The sequence below is a fragment of the Cryptomeria japonica genome, chromosome 5 (assembly GCF_030272615.1).
Source record: "Cryptomeria japonica chromosome 5, Sugi_1.0, whole genome shotgun sequence".
Taxonomy (NCBI): domain Eukaryota; kingdom Viridiplantae; phylum Streptophyta; class Pinopsida; order Cupressales; family Cupressaceae; genus Cryptomeria; species Cryptomeria japonica.
In genome coordinates, this window is record NC_081409.1 from 208,619,858 (window position 1) to 208,642,460 (window position 22,603).

At 36.6% G+C, this 22,603-nt stretch overlaps 2 protein-coding genes across 3 annotated transcripts; both read left to right on the plus strand.

The window, feature by feature from the left end:
* Window positions 1-964: 964 nt before the first annotated feature.
* On the plus strand, window positions 965-3,230 carry LOC131055468 (uncharacterized). Of its 2 annotated transcripts, none has more exons than XM_057989950.2 (2): window positions 965-2,844; window positions 2,959-3,230. In XM_057989950.2, the coding sequence occupies exon 1, from the start codon at window positions 1,087-1,089 to the stop codon at window positions 2,806-2,808; it is 1,722 nt and encodes a 573-aa protein (XP_057845933.2). In that variant the 5' UTR covers window positions 965-1,086; the 3' UTR covers window positions 2,809-2,844; window positions 2,959-3,230. The 2 variants fall into 2 exon arrangements, with proteins under 2 accessions (XP_057845933.2, XP_057845934.2); XM_057989951.2 differs by having other exon boundaries at window positions 3,051-3,230.
* A 14,366-nt stretch (window positions 3,231-17,596) lies between these two features.
* Window positions 17,597-20,967, plus strand: LOC131055469 (probable LRR receptor-like serine/threonine-protein kinase At3g47570). Its single transcript, XM_059221351.1, has 2 exons — window positions 17,597-20,404; window positions 20,491-20,967. The coding sequence occupies exons 1-2, from the start codon at window positions 17,617-17,619 to the stop codon at window positions 20,925-20,927; spliced, it is 3,225 nt and encodes a 1,074-aa protein (XP_059077334.1). The 5' UTR covers window positions 17,597-17,616; the 3' UTR covers window positions 20,928-20,967.
* The last annotated feature ends 1,636 nt before the right edge of the window (window positions 20,968-22,603 follow it).

Below are 22,603 nucleotides of genomic sequence, written 5' to 3' on the forward strand. Positions count from 1 at the left end.
GATGAAATGGTTTTGTATTACATATAAATATACATATACAAACACATCTATTTCAAAATGTATTAATTAATAACATGTTTATTTATGTAATAATATTTTATTTTAAATAATAATTTTTCTTTTAAATTGTAAATAAAATATTAAGATCATTATTTACAATTAGGCTAACTTCTAATCATAAAATAAAAAACTAAGTATTAAGTTAAGTTTGAGTTAGCTTTACTTTTGTTCTATATTTGAAGTTACAATAAGGTGATAATTCTTTTTCTTTTTATCAAGATTTTGTTTCTGGATTTTTATATTTTTTTGTTTTTGGATGGATCATATAGTTTGAGTGGGAAGGCTGACAACAAAAAAACATATAGAGTCAAATCCATAAACAAAATCTTAGCAATATTGAAACAAAGATAAGGTATTAGCAATATTATAAATCAAAATTGTAACACTTAATTTATTTCAAGCCATGATAAGATAATATTAAAATATTATAAAGTAAGAATTGTAATTTTAGAGTGAAGATGAGAATTGATTTTATCAGGGCGATTGTTTGAAATATTGTAAAGTAAAAATTGCAATTTTAGAGTGAAGTTGAGATTTGACTTTATTAGGGAGATTTTTTGAAATATTATAAAATAATAAAAATTGTACTTTTAGAATGAAGATGAGATTTGAGTTTATCAAGAGATTTTTGAAATATTATGAAGTAAAAATTGTAATTTTGAGTGAAGATGGAATTTGACTTAATAATGGGAAAGATTTTTTGAATTTAAAAAATTAAATAAATTGAGTTTATCAGAAAGATTTTTGAAATATTATGAAATAAAAATTGTAATTTTGAGTGAAGATGAAATTTGACTTAATCAGAAAGATTTTTGAATTTAAAAAAACTAAATAAATTAATATTTAATTTATTGAAATAAATATATTTGATTGAATACAAGTGATCAGAAGATGATATGTGATAAAAAATCATCCACAGATTCAGATTCAAATTATTGACAGTATATTTCAACTAGACTCCACTCCTGAGAGACTTTGACAGACACTACTCTATAGTATTGCATTTGAATTTTGTTTGCAGTTAAAATGAATAAAACAGAGTTCTCTGTTCTGGTCAGAGATGTGGCCACAGGAAGATGGTTTGTGGTATTTATATGTTTTCTGATCATGTCCCTTGCTGGGGGGACTTACATATTTGGTATATATTCAGAAGCAATAAAAACAGTTCTGGGCTATGATCAAGAAACTCTGACCACACTGGGATTTTTCAAGGATCTTGGAGGGAATGTTGGAATTTTGTCTGGTCTGATAAATGAAATAGCTCCAGCCTGGGTGGTCCTGGGCATAGGAGCCCTCATGAACATCACTGGCTATTTAATGATCTGGCTCTCTGTCACCCAAAGGATTGCTAAGCCAAAGACATGGCAGATGTATTTATATATCTGCATAGGAGCCAATTCTCAGACATTTGCCAACACAGGAGCTCTGGTCACCTGTGTGAAAAATTTCCCACAGAGTAGAGGAAGTGTGCTTGGAATTCTCAAGGGATTCATGGGTTTGAGTGGAGCTATCTTCACTCAGATATACCATGCAATTTATGGTCAGGATGACAGAGGCTTAATCCTGCTTCTGGGTGTCCTCCCCTCTGCTGTATCTCTGCTTGTCATGTTAATGGTGAGACCCACAAAATCTGTCACAGAGAAGAATGAACTGAAGCACTTCTACAGTTTTCTCTACATAGCTCTTATGCTTGCAGGCTTTCTCATGGTTATGATTGTGGTGGAGAACAGGCTGAAAGATTTTCCACAGTTAGGCTACCAAATTGTTTCTGCTTTAACCATACTATTTCTTTTGTCCAATCTTGCTGTTGTTGTCAAGGCAGAGATGGACAACATGAAACTGCAGGATTGGGTCTCTGTAAACTCTCAAAAAGACATAAAAAACAATGTAGAAGAGGAAAAACAGAGCAATGGCGGGAGAGAAGAGGAGCCCAATTCTGTGAAATACCATTTTACAAAAATCTTCAAAGGCCCACCAAGGGGAAATGACTTCACAATCCCTCAAGCTCTAGTGAGTGTGGACATGATAATCCTTTTCTCAGCAGCAACTTGTGGGATTGGAGCAACTTTAACAGCCATTGACAACATGGGTCAGATTGGCAGAGCATTGCAATACACCCCTGTGAATATCAGCACCTTTGTTTCCCTCATCAGCATCTGGAGTTTCCTTGGGAGGGTAATTGCAGGATTTCTCTCTGAATTCCTCTTGCAGAAGTATAAGTTTCCAAGGCCTCTTATGTTTACAGTGGTGTTACTCATAGGCTGTATTGGGCATGTGTTTATAGCATTTGCTCTTCCTGCTTCATTGTATGTAGCTTCCATAGTTATAGGCCTGTCTTTTGGAGCTCAATGGCCTCTCTTGCTTGCTATTATCTCAGAGCTCTTTGGTCTAAAGTATTATGCTACCCTTTACAATTTTGGAGCTGCTGCAAGCCCATTGGGGTCCTATCTTCTCTCAGTCAGGGTGGCTGGAGCTCTATATGATAAAGAAGCCAGAAAGCAACATCACATTTCTGAATCAGTGTTGCAGGCAGCTCATGCACCTTCACCATCTCATAACCAGTTGGGTTGCATAGGACACCAGTGCTTTCGCCTCAGTTTTATCATAATGACACTGGTTTCATTGTTTGGGGCTCTCATTTCAGGCATTCTTGTTTTTAGGACAAGGAAGTTTTATGCAGGGGATATCTATGCTAAGTTTAGAGTTGAAGCTGAAAAGTCCCAGGGAGAGGATGATAGAGTTAATTAAGATTTTGTTTCAACCATCATAGCCAGATAAGAGATGGTATGTATATTTAATGGGTCAGCAACAGGTGCAAGATGTTCTTTCAATTCTTAGGATTCAGAAATTATGCTTATTTTGCTCAAAATCTCATTAATATCAGCAAATGCATAACAGGTGCAATTTGCTGGAATATGGTTATCAATATTTGAAGAAGTTATTGTTGTTTTAGCTAATGGAGTTGGAGAAATTATTTATTGTTTTCACAGAGAATTTTCGGCCCTGCATATCACAGTCTTCTTTGCAAGCATAATGGGCGAGCTGGAATTATAACTGTGTGGCTGTGTCTCAAAATCTTCTTATTTCAGGTGATCCATTTATATTGGAGCACAAACTTGAGACCATTGTCTGTGATTTTCAATGGCTCAATCATATTATTATTGTTATTGTCGTTGTTGTTATTATTATATAATAAGTTTTTGTATGTAATTTGGGTGTTGGTTGTGGTTAATTTTTTTATATTTATTAATTTAATATATTTTTTATTAAAATATTATTTTCATAGTTAAATAGTTAATGATTATTTTGTATTTAAAAATTGTTTATGATTATCTTATTTTCATTCGTAAATTTTTTTTTTATCCATTGGATTGTTTATGATTTAAGAAAAGTCTTCTAAAATGGATATAACAGATACAAACAAGCCTTTAATATAATTAATAAATTTATCATTTATTTGTAAGTAAGAAATTTGGTCTTGGCGAAGATAGTAGAAAGTGATTCTGTGTGCGATCTCCTGCTCCATTCGACGTCCGATGCGGTGATGGGGCACCAAGTGGTCTTGGTGGAGGAGGTCTCCCTCCTCCACGTGGTTTGCTCTATCCTTCGCTAAGCTCTTTTTTATTGTTTTTGATGTCTGTATCGACTTTATTCCTCTGAATATTTGTGCGATCTTTCATTTTGGAGCTTGAATCGTACGGTGCATTCATTGCACCGTCCCAACCCAACCCTAATTTGGTTAACCTTAGCAATTCCCCGCTGCGAGCATTATACAGAGACACTGTTTCCAATGCTGCTCAGGCGATTCCTGAACAACCGAAGTTCGTGGCATCCCAAGGAGATGGAGAAGGGCTTCCAGCGGGTAAGGATCCTTCCTTTGACTTCGAATCCATCCTCATCTTGCCTAATGACTCTATGTTGCATGAAATTACCTTAGAAAAGAATAGATTAAAGGACACTGCTATCTTTTTTGCTTCCGTTGATGTTGATAAATGTCCTCCAAGGAAGTTCATGGATGATTGGTTTCACAATTACTAGAATCTTAAGTTAGGGCTCTGAATTTCCTTCTGTCGACAAATCCAGAAAGGTTTATTTGTTATCTTCTTTGATACCCATGAAATGCAGATTGAAGCTTTAAAAAAATAGTATTGGGCTGTTGGTAGGACCTCTTTTCGAGCCCTTGGCTGGACTCCTAAGGCTATCATAGATGAAGTTTTGGCTCTCTCTTGCCCTAGGTGGGCTTTGGTTAAAAATATCCCTCCCTTTTTATGGCGCTTTATCCCTCGAATGCTTGAACCTCTAGGTAAGGTAATTTGGATGGATGAATCGTCCAGACTTGTCCCAAATTTGGACGCTAGGATTCTTATCTCCCTTAAACTAGGTGTTGACATCCCAAAAACCCTCAACCTCTGCATAGAAGGGGAATTCTATTCCTTCCCTATTGAAGTCTTAGGAGGCCTTAACGCTCGCTTTATCTGTAAAAGAGAGGGGCATCTGCGCAAAGACTACCCTATTATCAAATGTAAAAAGGATGCCCTTGATGCTAGGGCGACCAACTCGAATGACTCCGTTCCCTTGAAGACCTCTGGACCTACCCCTCCTGCTCAATCCACCCCTAGTGGCTCCATTAATGCCTCAGATAGTCAGGATAGGATTGTTAACCCTAAAGTTAATGGTGCTGAGCTGCCCTAAGTCGGGGTAATGTACAGATACCCCCTTACCTCACTCTCCCATTGAACAGGTTCTGTCTCAACTCGTGGGAGGGCATGGTGATGATTTCCAACTTGTCACTGACAAGTCGAAAAAATGTAGAAGGAAAAATTCCCAACATCTTGCAGTGGAGAAAAATAAACCCACCACCCTGACTAAAACCCTTGAACAGAGTAAGAACAAGAACTAGGATCCCATCGATCATGCTATGGTTACTCGGGCCTCGGCTAGTAAGAACAATCACAGCTCTGTGGTTAAGTCCATCATCAAAACCTTTGAAGGCAATGCTCGAGTTGACGATGCCACTCATGCTGGAGGAGGCCCCACCAGGCCATTAATCATTTCTGACATCCCTATTGTCGATGGCAAAGTGATTGGCTATCTTACGGGTCCTTCCTCTAGTATGGGTGCTATCATTAGCTCGACCTGGAATTCTGGGTTTAAGAAGTTTAATGAATTAGGTGACGACCACACTATTGAGGTCATCCCTGCTAAATCTGATTCTAACGAGCCCTATTCTCAAAAGCCTTGCACTACAAATGAGGAATTTACTGCCTCTTCAGGGCATGATTTCAATTTTCAGCATGATGAGTTCTTTATGGACTATGTCTCTAAGGGTGAGGAATGGCCCCCTCGAGGAGACAACCATCCCGAAACAAAAAGGGCGTTCTGTGGGTTCCAAGAACAAGGGCTCCGCGCAAAAAAAGAAAATGGGGAATCAATCTACCCCCTCTGGTTGCTCTTACAGCCCCATGGGGGCTGAGAATTCCCAAATCCCTGGTTCATCATGAAGTGTGCCTCTTGGAATGTGCGTGGTCTGGAAGCCCCAGACAAAAAACATGTTGTTAAAATGTTTTTGGATTCACTTAAAAATATTTGATAACTCAATGATGAACCACTAGTACCAAACCGGTACTGAGAGGGGGGGTGAATCAATACAAACACAAGTACAGTCCAAAACTGGTTTGATAACAAACACTCACAATGGCTGATAAACAGAGATACCGGTAAAACAGAGTGCAACCAGTAGTATCCAGTATAGCTCAATCAGTCATGAACCGGTCATTCACTAAGCTTTTCTCTTAGCTCAATACTACATTATCATAATATTCACATGCATGAACTAGTAGACTTTAACTATCAAATTTTCACAACAGGGAGTTCAATATGTTTTATAGACAGGCACAAAACATAGAACCTTCATGTGCATAATAGATAAAACAAAGCATCACAAGACAAAAGCATTTCACATGACACACATATTTTTCACGTGGAAACCCAACTAGGAAAAACCACAGTGGGGATGAATACCCACAAGCTGCTTTTTGAACTCTTTAGAAGTCCGCTCTGTTAGGAGCCTTGTTCGGTTAAGAACACTACAATAGGTTCTGGTAGGAACCGATCCTGTTAGGGATCACCCGGTTAAGGGTTAAAACCCGGTAGGGTCACCTTGTTAGAGGATTTTAAGAACTCAATAGCTGAAAGGATCTCCTAAGCTTTTCTAGCTTCTCAGAACTCATTAGCTTCGAGTTACCCGGTTAAGGGATTTACAGCAAGCCGGTTAAGACACCCGATTTAAGGGATTTTGAATCAAGCCAGTTAAGGCTACCTTGTTAGGGGATTTTACAACTGTTGAAGTGGTTAGAGATCAACAGGTATTACAATGATCTGTTAACATCACTTAATACTAATACAGATCCGTTTAGGCTCCTCTTTTCCTTCTGCACATACACTTTGCAGCTATCTCTTCTCTCCTATGGTCTAGCAAGAATCTTGTATCACTTTCGTTGGATACACACTCACAACTTTTGCCAGCAACTTTAAACAGAAACCTAACATCGACCTTATAGGGAACATACAGGTCGGTAGCAAAAACCTTAAACCCTAAACCTATTAGGTTGAGCAATTCAAATGGTTCAATCTTGATCGTTAAAACATACTACATTAAATGCATTAGTCTTGAGTCGATCTCAAGACATTCTCCATCGTCCATTATCCACCGTTTTCATGGCGGCTGATAACCCATCACGCGTTATCACCATTTGACAGACTTCGCACATTCCCGAGGTCGATGGGAATAGTCTTCTTCATGCAAGATCCTTCACGTGCACAGAGCTTACGTGGCGACACGATCTGTCCTCCATCATACTGCTAACTCATCACACAAAGATCACCGATTGAGTCACACAGACTTGAGATACTCCAACCGGAAACCCCGAAGTGGAAGCTGCCATACCAACCGGTAGTCATACGGTGCTTCCATGTGCCGGTTCCCATAACTGCATGCCAGTTCACTTTGAACAAATGTGCCGCTTCACTTTGGCATATACTAGTTCACACATATGTCGATACCTCTTTCTTCACTTATCTCATGTGCCGGTTCACACTATGTCTCATATTGACATCAATGACAACATACAATATCATTATGTCTTCATGCCAATTTACATAAGGCTCATGCCAGTTCACATAATGCTCATGCCGGTTCACATAATGCCAACAATATTGACTTCCTCATGCTGCAAGAACTTAAGGCTACTGGTTTTACCCTTGACTATAACCTTGACTTTATCTGGAAAGAATCTATTAAGATCTTCTCTAATCATCCTAGGGGAAGAGGTGGTGTGGCGCTTCTCCTCAATCCTAAATGGGAAAAGCACCTCATACAGAAAGGCCTTTCCCCCTGCAATAGAGCTGTTTGGGCTATCTTTAATATTGATAATACTTGCTTTGGTATTTGCTCTATATATGCCCCCAATGACTACAAGGATAGAATTGGCCTATGGGATTTTCTGTCTTCCCTCTGTGATATCCCCTAGATCATTGGAGGAGATTTTAATATGATTGAATTCCAAGTTGATAAGGTTGGCGGCTACCCTGTTTGCTGGAAAGGCGATGAAAAGCCTCATTGGGATATAATCAAGCTTCTTAAAAACCTATTTGATTCGCTTGCTGATAACAAAAATGACAACAATAACTTCCGGTATACATGGTGTAATTACCAGAAAGCTGCCAACCGGATTTACTCTAGACTGGACCGTTTTTATGTCAATAAAGATTGTTTTTCCTTTGTCCCTGATGCCTCTGGAAACCTTGTTAGCTTCTGGCCTGCCACTCTCTCTGACCATCACCCTATTATCTCCCAGATTAAGCTCTCTAGCTCCCTGACTCATGTCACTAGCAATTATAAGAAGTTCATCCTTAACTCTAGTTTGCTCAAGGACCCCATTTCCCTTGCTGCTATCAAGATGATCAGGTTCCTCAATATGCATAATCATAATCTCCCTTCCCATATCTCTAGGTGGAATTATAATCTTGCTGCTTGGCAAAAGCTTCTTCAAACCATCAACCAACAAAAAGCCAAGGACCATAGATTTATTGAAAAGTCTCTTACTAGTCGACTACACCTGTTGGAGGATGAGATTCAATGCTCTCCTTGCAACAGTTGCCTACCCTCCAACTTATCTAAAGCCTGGGATGCTCTTAGAAACCACCAACAGGTGAAGATCAGAGGGGCTATGATCTGTGGCCGCCAGCAAAGGCTTCAATTTGGGGACAAAGGTTCTAAGTATTTCTTTAATCTACTTAAGAAAAAGAACATTAGAGAAAGTATTGATAGGCTCTTGGTCGATGATGAAGAGATTGTCGACCTTAACAATATCACAAAGGCCTTTGCCATGTTCTACTAGAAACTTTTCACCTCTGAAGATTCTGAACATGCCAAAGCCATGAGGATCAGGTGTAAAGCCATCATTCCCCCTCGATTGTCTGCCGAAGACTCTTTCCTCCTTAAGCATAAGATTTCTGTTGGAGAGGTTGAAAGAGCTATAATCTCTCTCAAGAATGACAAAGCGCCTGGGCCTGATGGGCTCCCTGCTGAGTTTTATAGAGCCAACATTGACTGGATTAGTAATGATCTCCTTGAAATCTACGCGAAAGCTTTTGAGTGTGGCACCCTTGGTGGGAACATCAATCAAGGTATCATCAAACTTGTTCCTAAAAGTGGTGACAAAGCCCTTATTAAAAATTGGAGACCTATCACTTTACTTAATGTATCCTACAAAATTCTTGCTAAAATCCTTGCTATCAGACTTGAAACTATCCTCCCCAAATTCATATCCACCCAAACTGGCTTTATCAAGGGCATGTACATCCGTGAGAATCTTATAACTAGCTGGGAGACTATTGAAAGGTCTAAAAACTCCGGGCAAAACTCTGCCATGCTTCTCCTGGACTTTGAGAAGGCTTATGATAGGGTTGAATGGGATTTTGTTTTCACCATGCTTGAAGCCTTTGGCTTCCCTAAAGAATTTTGCGACATGACTAAAACCCTTTTTAAGGATGCCTCTTCCCTTGTTGAAGTCAATGGCTCGCTCTCCTCCCCTATTCAGCTGTCATGCTCTATCAGGCAAGGATTCCCCCTGGCCCCTGCCCTCTTCGTTATCGCTTCTAATGCTCTTTTTTATTTGCTTAGGGATAACTCTCTGTCCCCAGTGTTAAAGGTGTTATGCTCCCTGATGATTCTCACCTCTTGAACATTCAATTTGCTAATGATACTACCCTTTTTCTTGAGCTTTCCAGAGAGAATTTTGAGGCCCTTAATCATAAAATTAAGCTCTTTGGTGATATCTCTGGTGCCAAAATATCCCAGTCTAAATCCATCCTTCTTGGCTGGAGTGAAAATTCCCCTTCTTGGATCCAAGATACTGGCTTCCAGTGAGGGGGTCCTAATAAGATTGTGTGCTACCTTGGTATTCCCTTTTCTATCTCTCCCTCTCTTAAGGACATGTGGTCCTGGGTGAGGGAGAGGATTGACAAAAAGCTGTGTAAATGGAACAATAAATACCTCTCCCTTGTTGGCAGGATCCAAGTTTGTCAAAAAATTCTTTCTTCTTATAACATCTACTATTCCTCGGCTTGGATGTTTAGCAATTACCAAATTTTTGAGATTCAAAAGACCATTAGACGCTTCCTCTGGTCTGATGGGAAGGGTGGCAGGAAAAAACATGTTGTTAGATGGAAATGGTGCTATGTTGAGAAGAAGCTTGGGGGGCTGGGACTTGAAGACCTTAGAACTCAGGGTATCTCCCTCGCTGCCAAATGGATCTTTCACTCTCTCAATGGTCAAGAGCCTTGGAAAATCCTTATTAGGAACAATATTGGGAAGGCGATGCCTAAGTTTGCCAAGTCCTGGAAAGGTCTCCCCCTTAGTGACATTATTGCTGGTAGTTTCCCTGTTGCCGTATATGGCTCTAGTGTTTTAAAGTCTCTATGGAAAGCCTAGGATTGTGTTAGGAAATTCTTAATTGATACTGAATTCTTCAACAACAATCTTGTGCATGGGGAAAGATCCATATGGTGCAATCTCACCCACGCCTCCAAACCATTAGCTCTCACTCGGGGGTGCTCTGCCAAAACTTGGGCCCTCAAAGGTGTCACCTACCTTGTTGATATTCTGGAAGATGGTTTCCTCATCCTTGGGAGGATCTTAGAGTTAAATTTGATCTCCCTCCTTCCCATAAGAGAACCTATAAGCTCATCCAATCTGCCTGCTCTAGTCTTGGTCTCCCTAACTACTGCAACGTGGACTCCCATAGCTTCCTCTCTTTCAAGTGGCCTGATGGTACTCTCCTACATAAAATTAAAGCCCACAATATCTATTTTGTTCTCATGCATGATGACTCCATCATTCAACACCTTAACAACTTATGGTACGCCAATTATAGTGTCTCCCAATGGCAGAATATTCTTGACAGATTCTAGAAAAGATACATAGCTCCTAAAATAAAATGCTTTAACTGGTTGCTTCTTCTTGATAGACTCCCCCTGAGAAAGGATCCCTCTTCTTCTGATCTCTGCTCTGTTTGTAGGGTGCTTGAGACTTGCAGACATATTTTCTTTGATTGTGTTATAGCTAAAGAGATATGGTTTCTGTTTGGTTTTTGGATTCCTCAATATGTTAACATTATGGAAGTTATTACTGGTTCTATTAAAGGTCTTAATAAAGATGCTAACTTCTTTTGGTCTATTCTCTCTACTAATGTGCTTTGGTACATATGGAAAATTAGGAATGAGGATCGGTTCCAAGATCAGGCAAGGACCCTTACTGAGTCTTTCTGAAGACTTACCTTTTACAATGTTGCTATGCAGATCTCTATCATCCTGGACATTGAAATGAACAAACTGCCTAGATTCTTTGTTTACGAGATGAGAGATGGCTATGAATGGATGAGATGTGTGGATGATCTCGCTGCCTTTAACAAAGCTCTCAAGAAGCTGCTCAAAGACATCCAAGACAAAAGAGAACCCTCCTTTGCTCTTGTTGATATGTTAGTCCAGCTTCAGGATAGGAAAAATATTGTCTGGATGGAGGGCTCTAATGGATGGACCACCTGGATCGAAAATCAAGATTATGTGCTGCAATAGTTTTGTGCTTGTCTTTTGTCATCTTTTTGTATATGCTCTGTGAACTTCTTCTGCCCCTCTCTTATACTCTAATCATGTTGTAACCGTCTGGTCTGGTTGAGGCTTAGCCTCCCCGGTTTTTGAAAAGTGTAATTTTTAACCCTTGCATCCATAATGGATCCCACAACATGCATCGTTACTACCAAAAATCCAAAACAATAGCTATAAGCAATTAAGTTGCATGCGGCTCAGACAACAACAAAAAAAATTGTCAAAATCTGGTGTAGTGTTTAGAATCTATGGGTGCACAAAGTTAGTTATATCAACTACCATTACGCTTCCCCTAGTTTATTTCAAATATATGTTTTTAAATCTTATATAGTATTAAGTTCATAGAGAGTAGATTATTTGAATTGTTTTTATTTTAAGGGTTTATTGCATTCTTATATACATATCATATCTTTTGCATATTGAACTCCAATTTCCATATCCTTACATCAAGATCATCATGCCTCCCACAATAACATTTGAGACTTCCGTATCATATATTTACATCAAGAGTATTATTCCTTCCCCCATGCCACTTGAACTTTCATTTACATATCCTCATATTGAGGGAATCATATCATCCCCATTTTGAGATCTCATTGCTAGATCATTACATCAAGGCTATAATGTCTTCCCCATATAATTTCTATGTACATAGTTATACTTTGTTCTAGAGATGCCTCTTTTGAGTGGGGTAACTTGCCTCTACAATCTTTTCCTATCTTACCATTGCTTATCATTTACACTAAGAAGTATCACACCTTCCTACCTCACAACTACCTTTAAGTTATATTCCTAGACCTACATTATAACTAGGGACCTATTTCCTCACCTTTACCATTGTGTACTCATGTTCTTATACATTACATTGAGAACACATTTCATTTCAAGTACCTTATGTACCTAAATAGATGTTTTTGTCCATTGAGAATCATTTCACCATTTACATTTATCAATGGTAAGGAAAAATATCTATTTGTCCATTTAGAATGATTTCACCATTTACATTTATCAATGGTAAGGAAAAACATCTACCTTGAGATTCATCTCATGCCCACATGATTGTCATCCTTTATCATTATATAGGTTTTACATACTTTATGATTCTTTAGATTACAATTACATTTCATCTACTAATATTTAAGTCTCTTTCATACCCTTTTCATGTTATTTGTATGATAATATTTGTCTAACTTACAATTCTTATTTGTGGAATTGATCTTGCATGTGATTGTGGTTACTCCAACACCATCAAATGGTATTATATAAATTGCATGTCTCTAAGCCATGAGCTTACAAAACTATGTAGGGCTTCATCTACTTTTTTAGCAAAAATATTTCCCTTTTTGTACTAAGATTTCTCAGTATTGAATATTTTTCTAATGTGAAACCCACATTAAATACTTATGAATGTTATATACAACATACAAAGTGGCCCCATGATGTCTGGCCCATGTGGTGCATGCACCCCTAGATTCCCTAGTTACACCATAAATAAATTTTAAATTTATAAGAATTATCTAAGGTATACAACACACTTTTCCCGACATACTTTACCATTTTTGGTACATGGCACTACAAAATCTCGATACGATGCTCTCTCATGATGTTCTACCCCTAATCAAGGATGATGTAACTCACAATCACAAATTGACAAAACAACAAGTTTGTTACATCATATGATCAATATCCATAAAATTAGAAATAAACCAATTAAAGGAAAAGTAGAAATATTTCAAATTAATACACATGTACAAGTTCAACATTAATTAGTTAAAACTAGAGCCTACTAATAGACTAGTAAAATTAAAAATATATTATCTTAATACATATTAAAATATCATAATTTGATAGTAAAGTGGACAATATTTTTTAAGATCTCTTTATCCAACAATCTTCTAAATATGAAGTGGAAATACTTCTCTACTTTCCCTTTCCCAAAACCTTAAAAGTCCATTTTGAAGAACATTCTTTAAAATGGAAGGTTTTCTTTGTTGAATATGAAGATGAATTATGATGGATGAGATTAGTTTTAGGTTCCTACTTTATGAGATCAAGTTGTCTTAGTGGCTCAAAATAAAACATACTCCCTCACAAAACAATTTTATGATACTCTACTAAAACAAATCTTTTTTACTCAAGGTTGGTTCCTTCTCCTAGCTTGCAGTTACTAATAGAATTATCTTGGGGGATAGGCTTTAGAAGTTTGGTACTATTGTGGATTTAAAATCTCTTTATCTATGAAAAAAGTGAATATGTGAATCACCTCTTCCTTCACTAAAATTCACCTCAAAATACTAGATTTAGTGATGCAAGGCTACTATCTTCACTCTCTCTCTCTCTCAAAATAGCAAATTAACTCTCCTATGAAGTGTACTCCGCCTCACAAAGCACTTATGCCTAATAATTACAATTTTTAAATAAACATGAAATGAAAGCAACTGACATTGAATTTTTAAAATATGATAACAACTTCTACTACAGAAGAAAGGGATACAAAACATCATTATATTAAAAAACAACAATACTCAACTCCTCTCAAAAGTTTACTCACTCAATAATTGTATTCTTAGCAACTACAAAAAATAAATGAACCAACATTGTTTCAAATTTATTAACCAAACAAATTTAAAAGTAAAAGTGCAGTCAAACATGGGTATCAAGACCTCATCTATAGTAGCATTAAATTTCATACATTACTCTTACGATCCCATAAATCTAGTTTGGGACAATATTCACTTAAAAATGTCGTAACACTGCATTTTAGAGACATAATTCTTAAATTTTGGAAATCTTCTGCATGTAGATTCTAATTTCCTTCACCATGAACCTTCATGGACCTAAAAACACAATATAAATATGAAAATATTACTGTTCCAACACCTCCATTCAATTGCTTCTCACTTGAGTTGTTCTATAAATTCACCACATCATGCTTGCAAATTTCCAAACTTGTCCCCGATCAACTGTTTTTTCCCACATTTTCATCTTAAATATGATTCCAACAATCCAAAAGGGTGAAAATCTCATTTTGGATATTGAATTTGATGCATCTAGAGTATTTTATCAATATATCACATCTTACTTTAAAAATAATAAAATACTAATTTGCACTTACAACCTTGTAACTCATGTGTTGGTGCCTAAGTGGTCCCCAAGGTTAAAATACAAATTAAATATTATTTAATATGACCTTATACATCCATTCATGAGTGGAATTTGTAATCCTCCATCTGTCATTACATGTAAATTAACTTGCAAGGCACATGCACATTATTTTCTTGTCATGACCTCCATGAGAATATGTCAATCAAGTTTCCTCCAATTAATTTACAGATGATCAACTGATTTCAACACCCCCACCTAAGTGGGAAAATAAAATGAGTAAAATTAAATTAATTATCCAATTGCTAACTATAACATTAACTCTTGGTTCCTCATTAACTATTAAATTTATTCACCAAATCTATAAACATATAAATTAAACAAAACTAGCAAAAACATCAAAAATATTATTTGGGTGATGCAAGATTTGCCCCTACACACCAAGATGCTCTTGCATTAGTTGTTTATGTTGGACTACTTGAATTAGAAGCATTCTCTCCTAAGTATTTTATGTCAATTCTTTATGACATAGTTGATTCTTGAGAAAAAATCAACCTTTGGAAGCTTGTGGAAGGTCTCCTCCTCTCTTCTAATTTGGCATATACATGGAGAGAATAAAATTTTAAAATATTTAGGATGGAATCTAAAGCATGGGAATTTATGATTCACAAGTTGAATTTGATAATCTATGAGGTTATAATGTACTCAATCATTGGTCACTTACAATATAAAATAGTTTTTTTTCTTCTCGATAGTCTTCAATCCTTACAGTTTGGCCTCTCCTCAAATTTCCTCCCCAACATGAAATTTTAAAATGTTGGGTTAGGAATGATTTAATCATCTATTCCATTTATTTGAAGGATAGGGGATTCTACATCGTAGCTGCACTTAGCTAGTTTGAAGGATAAGAATGTGATGATTTATGTTCATGGTTAGTTGGCGCCTTGATGTCATGACATCCCATTTCCACCTAATTGACATTTTGATTGGATCGTTCCACCTTCAATTTCCCCCTTATAATTTTCTATATGTTCTTGATTATTACCCTCTCAATGGCTATAAGGCCATTATCTAGATTCTCTCAAGTCCCCTCCCATGCAAGCCCTAAAGTGGCACATTCCTTCTACTTCTATTTTTTTCCCTCGTGATATTTTGTTCTGGCTATCAAGGATTGGCCCTTTACACATTTTCCTCCATCTCCCATATCTTTCAATGGAGATTTTTTCCTACTCCTAGGGTGCTTGAGATGACAATCCATTGGTTCTACCATGCCATCATGTGTACAAGCTTATGATATCAAGATGAATATTACTATAATTATGTTAGAACGAGAACACTTATTCTTTCCTTTTGATTCTTGTGAATGTTACTACTTTTCTATGTTGTGATTCATGCCTAGTATTAGGATGACTTGCCTTTGGTGAGTTGGATTATTTTGTATTCAGACTCTATCAGAGGATTGAGAGAAATATTGGAAAACCTTTACATTTTTTATTTTTTATTTGATAAGTCAATTATTAAAAAATAATTTTTCATTACTAAAATGTACATGGCTACTATTCTTGCATGCTAGTGTCAGCTAGGAGCATTGACATCCACTTGTTGCACTAGAGTCTAGACTATATGTTGTTGTCCTTATCCACATTATTGTCAAGATCACTTCAAATAGTAGGAACTTCCCAAAAAAATTGAGCAAATTTTCTAAATGGAAGTCATTTCCCTTTATTTACTTAATATTCTTATTGTCTCACTTTGGTAAAAAATGTTGTGTTTTACAATGTATAGTCTCGTTTGTGTTAGGATGTGCATCTTAATTATGAAATTGACTATTTGGCAATTAGATTACTTGAGGTCTTGTATCTCCCAATGGACCTACCTCCTTTATAAGAATTTGTAAGTGTTTGGATATCAATTTGTGTCATATTAGAATGTGTTGTGTAGCAAGTTTCAGTCGCATATTATCCTTGTGTTTGTGAGAGAATGAGATTGTGGACTAGTGTTCAATCTTCATTGGAGAAGATGTTGTGTCCTCTTGTGAAGCTATCATGATTTGACTTGTCCCTCAATGTTGAAGTCTTCTACTTGTGTCACTTTACATGATGTATTGGTAGTGGTGTCTTGCATGTTGTGATCTATCATAACACATTGGACATGTAAATCATACAATGCATAGGAAAATATATTTATAGATGGTTGTTACATGTTAATGTCTTAGGAAAAGAAAGAACTTTACACTAAATGCTTCAATAAGATGTTCACTTATTTATTGTTCATGTGGACTAATACTAATAAGACTGACTACAATGATAAGTGCTCACATGTTTCCTACTTGTTTTAGTTAGTTGAAACTTTGATGATTAAAAAAATATATAAATAAAATACATTTTGTATGAAATTGCAAAATATTGTGTATAGATAATAACCGCCTCTTAACATTTCAATATGTAGATAGTCTAATCAGGAGATCAATCATTTCTCCTTATGATAAAGAAAACTTATACATTTAAAGTATAAGATAATATAGAAGGAATACTTATTAATTTTATTTTTTTTATTTTTTTTGAGAAAAATAGAAAAATTAAAACTCAACACATTTATGTATTTAGTGTAACATCACACCTCAAAAATGAAGGGCAAAGTAAACAAATTATATATCTTTGTGGAAAATGTTTTCTCTTGAAATTATTTATTTTGTTTTCTTTGTATGCGACTTAAGAGCTTATAGATATTGTTAATAATTGTATGATATAAGGGTAGGTCCCCATGCACTTGCTTAGCTTATTTTAGCTAGGAGCAGATCCTCAACTTTTTGAGGAGCAATTTGTGGAGTAGTAAAATCAGTGCTTACTTTTATGCAATCCTCTTAAATCATTTTGTAAATAAAATTATTTGTAATATTTCTTGCAAATAAAATTTGTAGGCAAAATTGTAGGCAAATAAAGAGGAGAGGGAAGAAAGATGGTGAAGCCACATGGCATTTTTTTCAATAAGCAACAATTGCTTATTCTAGCCCTTTTTTTTTCTCAAGATTAGGGCATCTTCCCATACAGCTACTTAGTTTATTTTGACTAACAACCCCTGCTCAATATTTTAGAAATTATTTGTGAAACTACTACCCATAAATATTTACCTTTGCAGCTTATTTTTAAACAAAATATCTTAACTTTATATTTATATTAATAGTATAACACAATGACTGATTTTCTAATCTTGTCTATTTATTCCTCTCCATTCCATTCTATTCAATTCAAATGCTTTGTGTGTTTCCCTGCCCTAGTTTGTTTCACAATGGCTGCTCTTTTGCTGTTAATGCTTTCCATATTTTTAATCTCTGCTCTTCCTCATTCTCTCAGTAGTCTCTCTCACCGTCATCAACAACAAGAAGAATTGCTGTTGCGATTCAAAGCTGCCGTTTCAAAGAACGGCACTTCTCTGACTGACTGGAGTCCCCTTTACCACTTCTGCAACTGGCCTGCAATTACCTGTGATTCTTCTTCGCACTCTGTCCGTGTCATCAATTTATCCTATATGAGCTTAGATGGCACCATTTCTCCTGTGCTGGGGAATCTCTCCTCTCTTCGATCCCTAGATCTCTCCTTCAATAACCTCACTGGTACCATTCCACCTGAATTCGGCCAACTCCCACATCTTCGATACCTAGATCTCTCTGTCAATCAATTACACGGAACCATTCCGTCTGCTCTCGCTGCTTGCCGCAGTTTGTATCTTCTGGTACTCTCCTTTAACCAATTGCATGGTAGCATTCCGCCTGAGCTGAGTCTTCTCACAAGTTTGAAGTTCCTCATCTTGGCCTCAAACAGTCTTACAGGTACCATTCCTCCCTCTTTCAAAAATATGTCCGCCTTAAATGAATTGGATTTGGGCATTAACAGTCTCTACGGCCCCATTCCTCTTGAATTGGGCATGCTCACTCACCTACGTTATATTAATTTTCGTACAAATAACTTATCAGAGACCATTCCAAATTCTTTAGGAAATCTGTCTGCCCTGATTTTTCTCCATTTGGAATATAACCATCTCCACGGCCCCATTCCTCCCGAGTTGGGCATGCTCAGTGACATAAAGGAGCTTTACCTTGAGATAAATAACTTATCAGGCAGCATTCCCAGCTTTTTAACAAATCTTTCTAAATTGAATGCATTAACTTTATCTGGCAACCAGCTAAATGGGCATATTCCATGGGAACTTGGTACCAAGCTCTCTAATTTGGTAAAACTTGGTTTATGGGGAAATCAGCTTAGTGGAAACATACCGAACTCGCTTGGAAATTGTTCCAGTATGGAATTACTTATTTTAAATGATAACCAACTGGGTGGAAATGTTCCAGTGGAGCTGGGTAAGTTGAATCTTCTCACCCAGCTTTACCTCCACACCAACCAACTTGTTAGCGACAGCAGTGGCACATTGGCCTTTCTCACTGCTCTCACAAATTGCTCCCACTTGCAAGAACTTGATGTGAAAATGAATCATTTTACTGGTATATTGTCCCCATCCATAGGCCAACTGTCTTCCAATCTCAATTACTTGGCTTTATCAGCCAACATGATAAGGGGAAGCATACCAAAACAGATATTCAATCTGACAAACTTAACTTACTTAGATTTAGGCAATAATTTTATCAGCGGCAATATTCCATCTGGAATTGGAAGATTTCGTGAGTTGGAAAGATTGTATTTGTATGGGAACAAATTAGAAGGAAGCATTCCAAGTGAGATAGGTCAAATGCAGCATCTCGGACTCTTAAACCTTAGTCGCAACCAGTTATCTGGAAAAATACCAGATTCTCTTTGTAGCTGCCAGCAGTTAAGATATCGTTTCCTTCAGCACAACAAGTTATCAGGGGCGATCCCTGTTAGTTTGGAGGGATGTCAGAAGTTGGAGCTCCTTGACTTATCTTACAATAAACTAGGGGGAAGAATACCTCGTGAAGTCATTGCCAGCCTTAAAAATCTGCAATTCTACCTCAATCTCTCATGGAACTCTCTGCAAGGATCCTTGCCACAGGAGATTAGTAAAATTGTAATGGCTCAAGCCATAGATATATCTGGAAATCGACTGACTGGGGTCATTCCAAAATCTGTAGGAGACTGCACAGCATTAGAACATCTAAATCTGTCCCACAACGCCTTTGTAGGTCCAATACCAGAGTCACTTTCCAAATTACGAAATCTCCAAGAGATGGATCTTTCTTTCAATAATTTGTCAGGGCAGATTCCAGAAGTAGGGTTGTTTCCTAATAGAACTGTTGTAACATTGTTTATGGGGAACCCTGGCCTATGTGGCCCAAAAAATTATTCATTGCCTCCTTGCCCAAATTTGACCCAGGAAAATCATTCCCTAGTCAAAAAAATAATCTTATCAGTTGTTGGAACCATTGCATTTGTAGTATGCTGTTTCATTCTAGGAATGCTACTGAGGCATAAACTTTCAAGGCAACTAGTCCTTCCCTCGACCTTTACTTTTCGAAGGCTCGACTATCCAAAATTTTCTTATCAAGATCTTGTCACTGCAACATCAGGATTTGATGAGTCAAACTTGCTTGGACTGGGTAACTTTGGATCAGTCTACAAAGGTGTTTTGAGGGATGGTAAGGTAGTTGCCATCAAAGCTCTTAATTTGCAAACTGAAGAAGCTAATAAGAGTTTTAACAGAGAGTGCAAATTGTTAGGGAGGATTCGGCACCGTAATCTCATTAAAGTCATAAGTGCATTTTCCTACCCTGGTCTCAAAGGTTTAGTTCTTCAATTTGCAACTAATGGGAGCTTGGAAAAACATTTGCACCCTGACAGAGATGATGAGGACTTTTGTAAATTGGGATTGAGAGAGTGTTTGAGCATTGCTATAGATGTAGCCCATGGCATGGAATATTTACATCATGATTGTCCTCTACAAATTGCGCACTGTGATTTAAAACCTAGCAATGTGCTCCTAGATGCCAACATGACAGCCCTTGTGACTGATTTTGGTATAGCCCGTTTAATTACTGTTACAAACTCAGATTCACTGAGTACAACAACATTTACACTCAAAGGATCCATTGGCTATATTGCTCCAGGTAAGATTTCTTTGTTTATCTTTATACTGGCATTATCATTTCCTTCATTGACTTTTTAAGAATTTCATGAATAAAATTGCTTGCAGAGTATGGATTGGGTGGGAGTGTTTCTACAAAGGGAGATGTTTATAGTTATGGAATTCTGATATTAGAGATGGTTACAAGGAAGAGGCCAAGTGATGACATGTTTGTGGGAGACATGAACTTGCAAAAGTGGGTGAGGTTAGCTTTTCCAGACAGATTGGTAGATATTGTTGATAGTGAGCTGTTGAAAGATGTGAATGAAAATATGGAAGACAATAGCTGTCTTCTTTCTTTTATTCATATTGGTTTGCTTTACACTAGTGAATCACCAGGAAGGCGACCTTCCATAAGAGATGTAGCCAATGCTTTGGAGAGCCTCAAGGCAACTTTCATGGGAGGTGCAGCTACTTCCAATTTGACATCTACCATATCAGAGCTCTTACACAATGCCAATCCCACAGAAACATTGGCATCTAATAGTCAAAGTTATACATTTTAGATTCTTATAACTTCCATTAAGAAGTTTTAGTCCTTTATGTTTGCTAGTTTCAAGTTTGTCTTGTGTTCCTTTATGTTTGCTGGTTTCAAGTTTGTTTGTCTTCCAACACAAGCTAGTCTTATTTCATGTCAAATCCAGCTTAAATACTAGCTATTTGAGCTTGTAAGCTGTTTAAATTCATGTGTATGCTACTATGCATTGTACCTGTTTTTAGAAGTATGAATTTGTCAGTACATATAAAAACAATGCAAAATTCGTACCATATTGTACTATTTACAATAGCCATTCCTCTCATAATATGCAAAAGTTTAAGATGGTTTTCCTCTCGATCGCAAATAGTCTCCAAGCTCAAAAACATGAGACCAATTTGTATGTCATGCAAAGGATGATATACATGGCAGAAAGAAGAAAGCATGAATAAGAATTTAAGAATCCACCATTTTTGAGTTGTTTGAACAATTTAGAATGGTTAAATAAATGATAGGATCATGGAGTTATTTGTAGAATTTATTCAAAATTAAGATACAATTAAATATAATATAATTGTATATTTTTTTTAATTGAGTATTTGAAATCTAACAAAATATGTCTTATATTATATCATTTGTGATAAAGCGTTATAGCTATTATGAACTTACACGACATCTTTGAACCTTCTATAGCAATATTGAAGAATTGTTTCATGTCACTTTGCAAAATACTTGATAAAGAGCATAATTTTGAACTATCTATATGGTTTGTACTGAAATTATTTGAATAATAGATTAAAATAATAGAGATTTTGCTATAAATATTTAATAGTGTGCAAGTGTATGAAAATAGGGGACAAAAGGGAGGTTGTGGAGTCTTTCATTCCATTAGAACATAAAATAATAAATAATAATAATAAAAATATTTTGTATGGAATTGCCAGCATAGAATTCTGACCATTTCACTTTGGCTTGCCATTGATCACAGTAGAAGGAAGAAAAGAGTGTTGCCATATATTTGAATAGCGTACTTAGTCAAGAATATTGACTGTCTGAATTTAATGCACACCACAAAAAATTTGGACTGTCAAACACGCTTACCTTATTCACATGATATAGGAAATTAATGAGAATTTGGGGGAGCCTGCAGGAAACAAAACAGATGGCTTTAATTTGTCTTGTACTGTTGTTTTTCTCTGCACTCAAGATGCACCTACCACTTATTTTTCTACACCGTAGAAGAAAAGTGAATTGAGGAACATTAACAGTCTGATTTTTCTATACTGTACAAGAAAAGAGCGTTGTCAGATATTAAATTTGAATGACTTATGTAGAAGAACATTGACAGTCTAAGTTTAGTGCTCACCACTAAAAAATTGAATTGTCAAAACACGTTTATCTCTTTCACATGGTAAAGGAAATTACTAAGAAATGATAGTTTCGGACTGCAACTTCAAAAGAAATAAATTATATGCGAAAACATAGATCTCAGTTATTGAATTTCAACACGTTTGGATTTTCAAATAAATTTTATTTATTTCACATAATTTAATTTCGAAAAATAAGGAATGATAAGACAAATAGTTTAGAAGCTTGGATTAAAGTAAATGAGTTGTGAAAGTCATATGATTGGGCTGAAGCTATTCTAGCTCCAAAACAGACCTTTCATACAGCGTGTTAGCGACAGGTTAGTCAATCACAACTGTT

Bases quoted from the DNA above. Each gene is read 5' to 3' on its own strand.
- LOC131055468 (XM_057989950.2), top strand. From the start codon at position 1,087: ATGAATAAAACAGAGTTCTCTGTTCTGGTCAGAGATGTGGCCACAGGA.
- LOC131055469 (XM_059221351.1), top strand. From the start codon at position 17,617: ATGGCTGCTCTTTTGCTGTTAATGCTTTCCATATTTTTAATCTCTGCT. The intron at 20,405-20,490 runs GTAAGATTTCTT...AATTGCTTGCAG, and splicing joins CATTGGCTATATTGCTCCAG to AGTATGGATTGGGTGGGAGT.